Source organism: Penaeus vannamei, chromosome 25 (assembly GCF_042767895.1).
Source record: "Penaeus vannamei isolate JL-2024 chromosome 25, ASM4276789v1, whole genome shotgun sequence".
Lineage (NCBI taxonomy): Eukaryota > Metazoa > Arthropoda > Malacostraca > Decapoda > Penaeidae > Penaeus > Penaeus vannamei.
The window spans coordinates 5,498,629-5,508,628 of record NC_091573.1 but is presented as its reverse complement, the minus strand read 5'-3'; the positions used below and the strand labels follow the sequence as shown (position 1 = coordinate 5,508,628).

At 36.4% G+C, this 10,000-nt stretch overlaps 1 protein-coding gene across 1 annotated transcript in view; it reads right to left on the bottom strand.

The window, feature by feature from the left end:
• Positions 1-1,881: 1,881 nt before the first annotated feature.
• LOC113812947 (endoplasmic reticulum transmembrane helix translocase) overlaps positions 1,882-10,000 on the bottom strand; it is an 18,799-nt gene continuing 10,680 nt past the window's right edge. Inside the window, exons 12-24 of the mRNA XM_027364885.2 lie at positions 9,993-10,000; positions 9,484-9,594; positions 9,008-9,133; positions 8,649-8,741; positions 8,249-8,380; positions 7,949-8,138; positions 7,615-7,808; positions 7,221-7,356; positions 6,788-6,984; positions 5,184-5,326; positions 4,895-5,003; positions 4,511-4,654; positions 1,882-2,813 (exon numbers count right to left, since the gene is read on the bottom strand). The exon at positions 9,993-10,000 is cut by the window's right edge and continues 168 nt beyond it. Of these exons, the coding sequence (XP_027220686.2) occupies positions 2,691-2,813; positions 4,511-4,654; positions 4,895-5,003; positions 5,184-5,326; positions 6,788-6,984; positions 7,221-7,356; positions 7,615-7,808; positions 7,949-8,138; positions 8,249-8,380; positions 8,649-8,741; positions 9,008-9,133; positions 9,484-9,594; positions 9,993-10,000 (1,706 nt within the window). The 3' untranslated portion in view covers positions 1,882-2,690. The remainder of the gene's footprint in view (positions 2,814-4,510; positions 4,655-4,894; positions 5,004-5,183; positions 5,327-6,787; positions 6,985-7,220; positions 7,357-7,614; positions 7,809-7,948; positions 8,139-8,248; positions 8,381-8,648; positions 8,742-9,007; positions 9,134-9,483; positions 9,595-9,992) is intronic.

The following is a 10,000-nucleotide window of genomic DNA, read 5'->3' as shown; positions in this document are numbered from 1 at the left end:
CGGAGAGGGCAGCTGCAACTGTCTGGTGCTCAAATTGAAATAACCATTATGTTAAGTATTATCTAAATAAAAATGTCATACATTTTAGTGCCGAAATTGACATGTTTATCTCTTAAAACAGCTAAAATCCATGAGGTACCGGGGGCTTCGACACCTGATTCCCCACCAGACCGTTTTGCCCCTTCAAAATACCTTCATACGCCTACGTGGTGGAGACTGGAGTATCTGGATTTAGACTAATAAATGAAAGAAAGGGATTGGAGGTAAAATGGTTCACGGTAGATGAAAGAGATACTGGGGGAGATGCTTGAAAAGATGGGAGGGGAGGGGTGGGGAGCGTAGCGGAGTTTTTAAAAAACCTCGTCGTCGTGCTTCCTGTCTGGCCTCACTGAATTTGCGAACTGCTAATTCAGATTCGAGCTTGTAGGCAGGGCATCTACAATAAAAATATATTATGGGAGCTACTGCAACTGCTTGACTGTGCAGATCAATTTCAACTGTCACGACCTGGTTGGGTACATGGGGCAGCGAGCTGTGGAGCAACAGTTTGGCTGGTTGGCCAACATTTCTGACAATGACGGGAAGGGTCGATATGGTCGGACATGGCAGGTCACTCCACTAATGTAAAATTCATGTAGGAGGTCATTCCTACGTTAGTTCGTCTTGGTAATATTGATGTAGGACTCAAGCTGGCCTCTGGGATGAATAGTGTGGCACTGTATCGTCACAGCATCATAGTGACAACGCAGGCGAGAAGAGAATGGTATTGTCTTAGTAAAGGGTGTATGGGGAATCACAAAGAATCGATCCCCCTTGGCTGGGCCAAAAATAGTACTCAAAAGGTTTGTAGAGGTGGAAGCAGAAGGACTAGAGCAGGAGGAAGATGGGGTGGTGTGCAGTGAGGTAGTACTGTGGGAAGAAGGACAAGGATAAAATGTAGTAATAAGGGAGGAGGGCATAGACAATGAAGACTGTACAGGAGATGGAGTGGGGGAGGTTGGGAGAGGGGAAGGAGTTTATTCTGAAGGTTTAGTAATGACCTGGGTGGGTGGTTCGGAATGGATAAAATTGACAGCAAACACCGAGGAAAGATTAGTATCAGTGGTCAGAGCCGTGGTTGGGAAACCAGTAAAATAAAATTTAGAAAGGTTAGTTGATGAAAAGGCAAGCCTAAATGCTCATAATAAGGGAAAAAATCTTCATTATTGGCCATGGTGAGCCTGAAATTTGTGGGGGAAAAGGCAAGGTCCCCATATGGAGTAAGGGTTAGGCGATTAACCAAGGGAAGACTGTGCCTATGGCTCATGGAGCCATTCAGGACTGACACAAATCCAGCCTTTCATCCTTTCAGCATGGCTCTCAACTTAAGAAGTGGACAGAAGGGGATGAAGAAGCGACGGAAAAGGAAAGTGGGAGAAATAAAGACCATGCAAAATTAGTTAAGGCAAGGGCTGGGGTCCAATGTACGGGTGATCCTCTACATAGGGTCTCATTCTCCATCATCTAAGCCCTCAACAACAAAACGAGCAAGGAACTGAGGGGGGGTTAGCTTAGACAAATGAATTGAGTAAACAAAAAATAAAATAAGCAATAAAGGAGGGTGTGGATAATAAAATCAGCATAACTTTCTGTTAACATTTATGCTCCTCTTTCTTTGCAAGGTTTAGACCATGATTCTTTCAATCAGGAAAAAAGTTTAAAATATCTGGCACTTGAATAAATGAGCCTGGGCAACTTTATGGCATATACTCCTTTACATTCATTTTTTTCCAATTTCTGCACCCAAAATCACCATTTCACAAAGCAAACCTAAAGATTTCTTTCCCTTTAAAAAATCTAATGGGGGCAATAAAAACAGGAAAAATAATGGGAAAATGGATACATATTTTCTCTGATTTATTGATTACAACATTATAGTTCAAATTAATATTCAGATATTGTGGTTGACATACTATACAAAAGTATCACATCAAGTGTAAATCCCTTTTCTGAGTCAAAAAGAAGTCACCTAAAGACAATCTACCTGCATATGAAGGCTAGGAAAATGGTATACTAGTGGACTTATCTGGAGGTTAATTAAACCCAGTAATGTCTGAAGATCTCTTTGTTTTATCTACGTCTTTACTCCCTTTGCCATCAATGACATTCTTCAATATAAAAAGTATGACAAGATTGAGCAATTACCAATTAAAAATAAATCATAATAAAACTGCAATTGAATCGATAGACAAGGTACAGGGCACAAATACATATCTATGAGCAGGGTCATACCGAACTGATTTTTAGCAATGCAGCTAATATGAAAGGCCAAGAAAAATCTGAATATTCAGAACTATTAACATTGTCACTGCACAAAAATCACTGCAGTTTTATAGAAGATAATTAAGTGTTCAAACATACAATACAATATAAATTTTGCGACCACAACCACCTACTGAAGACTAAATTACATCCCATTACAAAAGTGGCTTCAGAGAATAACATAAACCATAATGTGACATCAGCCATCTAAATGCATTAACATTGAACTCCTAACATATAGAAATTCATTGAATTTCAAAAATATCCAAGGAATTACAAATGGATCATGATTCCAAGAACCAACCAACTGTATAATCTGAATATGTATATATATATATATTTCATTATCAAATTCTCCTTTAAATACATCCTAAAGATGACTATTTCTTCTATGCTATCTTCCTTAACTCTGATGGTAATCTTCCTTCTCCAAACAGGAAGAGGCATACCCTGTCAGCAATAAGTGACAGTGTAAAATCGGCCACAAGCACCTTCACCAGAATAATACGGTACTGTAGAAAGAAAAGATATATTGTTAAAGTCGAAAATTATATCATACCAGAAAGTAAGATTATGATGCCCATTTGTGTTTTATATTTGAATTGATTTCCCTGTAGAATACAAAATATTTAAGAATTTCCAGGAAGTGCATATATGAGGGTAAGTATGTCCAAAGGTGTTCTCAGATCAACCACCCAAAAATGCATGTATTAAATGTTATAATTCTAACTTTCATTTTCAATAACAAGCATCAATATGTTCATGTGCATTAAAGCAAAAATATTGATACTTTTATAAATGAAAGTTTAAAATAAAAGATTTAATAAAAGCATCATTTGGCAATTGGTTTCGACCCATGCCTTTTGAGTGTTCCCAAATCCTCTAGTGTTGTGTAATCTGCACAAATTACATAAAATATGCATGTGTACAGTTTCAAATACTTTCTAGGTATGTATATACTGTACAATCCTCTCCACTACTAAATATAACAGTTGGTGTTGTTTGTGTATGAACTGCTAATCTTGATTTTTGTACCCAAAACACATGCTAGAATGGCCTAAGCATGAGCCACTAGTGAGGCTCTTGCAAGAGTAGTCAGGGCAGTTTGCACACAATCAATGCTGAGTAGTGACCTTGGAAATGGAGTGGAATATACACTCAATGCCTGCAAGTGGCATGTCAGATCATATTAAAAATGGCATTCTCGCAGGGGAAGTGAGATAAGCATATATCACGCAATCATTGTCTTAGTTTACAACTTATAGCTCTTCTCCCATGTGTACTTTACACCATGGTGGTTGGATGGTAAACTGGTACATAAATAGCATGAAAACCAGTGCACCAATTGTGTGCATGTGGAACATGCTACCACACTTATATTATGCAGAGGCACTGAACTAACAGCATAATCAACACTTTACTCTGATCTTTGAAGCAAATTATACATGTTGTTGTTATGACTGCGAACATAGTGGGTGCAAAGATTATCCTCCTGTCTGCTCCCTCATAGTTCAGAAGCTTTTAAAGCATTCTGTGATGCGGTTACGACTATGGGGATTCAAACAAAATGTGTGACTAATGCAATGAAAATTTCCACTACCCATACTATAAGCAACTGGGCATGGAGACTTGCCAAAGTAATGATCCTGGGTAGCTAGATATCCAAATTTTTCACCCTTCTACAACTGATTTGTGGGCTTGAATTGTAACTGTAAATAGTACTTATTCTGCTATGGCTGGGAACTACAATTCACTTAATTATGATGTGAGGAGAACACAGTAAAAAACTAAACTGTTCTTAAGTCTGTCTAAAATAACTTTTTACTGTATGTATATGTAATCACTTGTTGTGCGTGCAATCGTTTGTACCTGTGCATGCATATGCATATAATTGCATGTGTGTGTGTATATATATATATATATATATATATATATATATATATATATATATATATATATATATATATATATATATATATATATATATATATATATATATATATATATATATATATATATATATGGGGGGGGGGGGGTGCGTGCATGTGTGTGTATTTATATATGCAGGTACGTATGTATGTATGTGTTTATAGTATGTATGTATATATGTGTCTATGTATGTATATATCTATCTTCACTTTTATCTATCAGACTTGTTGTATATAATGGCTTTTATTTTTGGTTGGAACCCTTTATTTGCAGTCCTTACCTCAGGAGGGAAATCAACAATTTCAAATTGTTGAGCAAATTCTGGAACGATGCCCACGGCCAGAGCTAAAACCACACTGCCAGAACCTAGCAGGCTGTACAACAGAGCCTTATTTTCTAGCAGAGATTCCATAAAAGGATGGCCCTGAAAAAAAAGAAACATGACTGACAATTCATAAATGAAGAGCTTGGTATCAAATGAAATAAATAAGACACATCAATGTGTTGAATGAACAGTCTTAAAACAATAGCTAAAGTCATCTTCCATAAGTTTACTTCAGTGGAGAAAAAAAAGGAAGGTCAATTCAATTCCATTCTGCACAAATCAAATGCACATGTAACTACACAAGCAAAGTAGTAAACAATTATATGCAATTGATCTTACCCTGTAGTTGATAGCAAATGTTGATATTTGTAGTGTCATGGAAATGACATACACTGTGCTATTCAAAAGACTTGGTTCAAATTCCTTTTCTAAGTCAACAAACTTGTCCCTGAAAAATGAAAAACAATCAGGCATGTTAATAAAATACATGTGCCATATGAATACCAACAGATTCTTTTATTCTATTTACAACTTTAAAAATAGAAATAGAAATACCCAATGTTGTATCTCCTTTGTTTATTTATATATATTTTCTCAACATTTGAATAAATTCAATAGTTAGACTCACTTTGGTGGAGACCATTCATTGGCCTGGTTAACCAAGAACCAGAGACATGTGAAGTGGACTGCGAATTGTAGCAGCACCGTCATGATTGTATACACGTTAAAAATGTTTGGTAGCGGCCTCTCTTTACTGAGGACTTTTAGTGGCTGAAATATAGTGCAGGGTCTTTTAGTCATTTTTCTTTTCAAAAAGTTTTGTATATGCTACTGTTAACACATACAGTTGTTAATAAAAAGTAATTTTTCTTGGAAAGTCTATAAATCATGTTTATAGTACTTTTTAGAAGGGGTAAGTACTGACGTGTTATTTTAACCCCCTGGATCCAGATGACGTTGCGATCACGTCTAGAAAAAACTTGGGCAGCTATATGGATGATGTGAAGAGTGAAGGCCAGGGTGACGATAAAGACTTGCCACGAGTGCACAAAGCTCTTGGAGTGTGATTTGACTCATTTGGCGCTTAGAAGGGGTCTCTAGCATTATTCCCATAGATAAACGAATGTGGAATGTAACATATGTAAGCAGTGACTGGATGAGTGCCAGCTCCTGGGAGGACGCTATTTCCATGCTGCGCACCGTATTCCTGGCCGCTGTGACCGGCGGCGCAGGTTGTAATATATAAAATAGAAAATTACAAAAAAATGAGACATGTAACATAAATAATTAAATGTTCCATATATTTTTTTCTTGCACTGAGCTATTTAATACATAGAGAGATGGTCTGCAAGGAAAATAATGACCATCTAGATAAAACAAATCAAAAGACAAATATGGACACTGGAAAATGGCGATAAAGCTAAAAAAGTTTTCACAAAATAACTTCTCAAAGGGGAGGCACAGAGTCTTGTCACCGCTCATGGGTGTTCATGCGCACCCGGCCTACGGGCCGCACGCCCGGAATGCTGGCCACTTACGTAACCATTGCAACCAGATCCAGGGGGTTAATGTTTACAATTAGTAAAGTTTGGTGAAAGGCTATGCTTTGCTTTGGTCAGTGTGGACCAAGAATGGATACTTTAACTCTATAACTATAACTAATCCAGGTTATATTCAGATTAAATTAGAATAAGGATTATTAGTATATAATCTGATTAAACGAAGGGCACAGGGTGTGGCGGAGTTAGGTTATACAAGGTTTGCCCTGGGGTTGGTAGTGGTAGGATAAAGTAAATTCTAGTTTCACTACTGTTGAAAGTTCTGGTAAAATGTTACAATCTGTGAATATATATACACTGTATGTAGTGTAAACTTCCAGGTTTCATAAAATATTTAAATGCCTCTGATATTCACAAAACATACTGTAATTAGTGTAATGTTTATTTGCAATTTTTAATTTGGACTTCACAATATAAACATATATGTAATCTTTTACTCTCTCCATCCTCACTTCTAAAAAAATCTTATTATGTGTAGTGGACAAAAAGGAAAAGGCTATATTTCAGTTGTATAAAAAATGTCACTAAAATGCAGACTAATGTTTATGTTTTTCTGTGGTATAATAATAACAGTGTTTTAATTCTCTGAAAAGAAGAACAAAAAAAAGAGAAAAAAATGGGACAGAGTGTTTGTTCATTTACAAAACTGATTACATATTTCTATGGCAGTTACCTTTGAGCGTGAAATAAATAAGAAGCAGGCTGCAAGGAGGAGACCTTGCAGTGTTGCTTGGTAATCAGAGAACTTGATGCCATCCAGGTACAAAACAGACTGAGAATATGCCAAAATGAGGGCATTCAGCGCTAATATTTTGAACATCTGTAGAGTTGTCACAAGGGTACATCTACCTTGCTTGATAATGTGGCACACTGTCAAGAAGAAAATAAAAATTCTGTTATCAAACAGGATATCTAAGTGACTGTTGATATTATGCACATCATCATCATCTTCCCCATACTCATCATAATAATAATAATTATAACAATAACAACAACAACAATAATAATAATAGTCATAATACTCATAATAGACAAGCAAAGAGAAAACCACTTAGAAAGGAATAAATACCTGTTACAAAAATTATATACAATAACCTTGCACTTACCACACTGTATAGATGAAAGCTTAGATGTGAAAGGTGCTGCAATTGAAGCATCACCTAGCTTCACTACTGGATTATTCTCTTCCTCAAGCTCCTGAAGAAGCTTTTGTAACTGGGCTTGTGCCTTCGTTATTTGTTCCTGTTAATTTGAATTAATTATTAAGAGTGAGGGTGAAATTGTGGCAACTTTGTTTTTCTAAGAGATGTAGAAAATTCTAAGAATAATCAACTCTTGGTTGAATATCAATCTTGGTAAACAATGGGAAATATACTTCAAAAGTAAGTAGTTACTCTTCCAAACCTTTATTATAATTTCACTTGAAAAATTGTTTCCTAATATCACACTGGCATAAACAACCAAAGGCATTCCACTCTGACCCTTCTTCTAACACTGTACCTGTTGAGGTGTCATTTTTGACTGTCTCGAGCTTGCTGGTGGAGTTTGTGCTTTCTGCTTCTCGACCTTCCTTGCCAATTTCCTTGCACTTTCCAGCTTCTCGGACATTCCTGGCGTCATGCCATTGTTGGGGTCATCACTGCGCTTCTTCCTCTGTGGTGGACGATCTGGGGCATTGGAGAGGATAGCCACACCTGCGGTAAAAGGAATAAAAATAATAAAAAGATCCAGTAAAAAAATAAAGGAACATAACTGAAAGCCATCAACAAAACATTTATGCAACTTTATTACTTATTTGACCAGCAACAGTCACAAAATGCACAGCTATACGTACCACAATGTGCATGCTTCAGTGCACCGACATCATTAGTGCCATCACCACACATGAGCGTTGTGTAACCCAAGCTTTTGTATGCAGTTATTACAAATTCCTTTTGTTTGGGGGCCACGCGAGCAAAAACTCTTACGTGTGGAAGAATGTCCTTGAAGAATTTGGGGTGCTGTCTTTTCAGCCAAGTTAGGCCCTACAGGAAGAGAATATAATGTAAAATGAAAGTTCCATAGCCACTATAGTTGTACATCTCAAAGCATACAAAAAATGCTACAATTCTATCAAGCAAATCAAATTACTCACTTCTCCAGTGATGCAAAAATCATACGTCCTAAAGAAACCGTTCTTCATATCTTTGATCTCATTGGTGGGTATGACTTCCATCTTGATTGTCTGGTCAATACTCTCCCATCCCCATTGGTCTTGGTTGTAGTTCTGAAACAAGGAAACAGGTGAAAAAGACCCATTATGAAAGATAAAAAGGAAGAGGAAAAGTATATAGTAGTGAAAAAAAGAAGAAAATATGTGGGACTAATAATCCCATACCATCAAATTGAAAGAAAGAGAGTTAGACGAGGTCAAATGAGGCTAGCAATTCTCTTTGTTTGTTAAATACTTGTAGGACCATCTGTGTTAAAAATCAAGTCAGGCACTGGCAATATAGGCACATTTATATCCATCATTAGTAGAATAATCTTGTTACCTGAAGAACTAATGTTGCCTTCTTGTGTGTAAATTTCAACTCTTTTGCAACATGACAAGCAGTCAGAGAATTGTCACCAGTAATCATAACCACCTGTGTGAAAAAAAGAAATTAAGATACCTTTCATTTTCAACCGAACATAAAACGAAACTACAAACAAAATCATAAGCTACTACTGTTATCACTTTGCTGCTTTGAAACACTTGTGTATAAACAGTGTCCAAGAACAAACAATCTCAAGGTTGATTGTATGTACTGTATCATAACTTGTGACAGAAAAATATACACAGCAATTACATATTTCCATATACAATAATAAATATCAACAGAATCTTTATAAACAGTACTAAAATACTTACTCCATGTGAACTCTGAAGGACTTCTTTAATGACCTCCTTTGAATCCCTCTTCAGTGGACATGAGATAATGATAAAACCAGCAAAGGTTAGCTTGCATTCCAAGGCTTCACGTGTCGTTTCTCGTACCTGTTGACAGGAAATGCCAATATTATCATATGATTCACTGAAAGAATATCATATGAGCATAAAACTGATTATTAGCCTAAAAAAATTTAACTCTTAAATGCTACTGTAAAATGTATGAAAGAAAATCACACAACTGTAAAGGCAATATATAAAATCAAACTCTGCAGCAGGAGGAAATATAGTCTCATTATGGAACAATCCAACTCCAAGTTTCAAACTGAATTTCAGATTGGCCTTGCACTGAAAGAGAAAAGGCTTATTTTCAAAATATCTGCTCCACATTTCTATCTCACTGATAAACCTGCAACCCTCCACAAGAGTTCAATCTTACGTAAAAGCAACATATTCACCTCAGCGTGTGAGAGTCTGCCAAGCTCCTTTCTTCCAAGAGCTAAAACTCGGGCTCCACGGCGAGACAGCTCCAAGTACACATTGTCATAATTTGGTGGTAGTGAGGAGAACTGGAACAAATAGATTACATTATTTTTTAGGTCAATGTATATATTAAATGAGTGAATAGATAAGTAACTGAGGTAGTTCATGTTCTTCAAAATTTAAATATAACATACAAAATCGAAATGGATGAAACAGAATACCGAATTAAAGAAAAAAAAACACCCAAAAATTACATATGGAGGTTTGTAAATCACTCCCTAAAACAGGTCAAATTAACTTCAAAATCTATGCTTCATCAAGAATTAACAAAGAAAGGAAGGTAGGTTCATAGCACTCACTGGTTACCTTTATAATTTTTTCACTTTCAAATTTCAACCTATTCCATCCCCCAACCATACAAAAAGACAAGTTTCTGATACCCAGGGATAATCAAGTACCAGTCTACAAAACTAAGAACACCTACCATGGGTC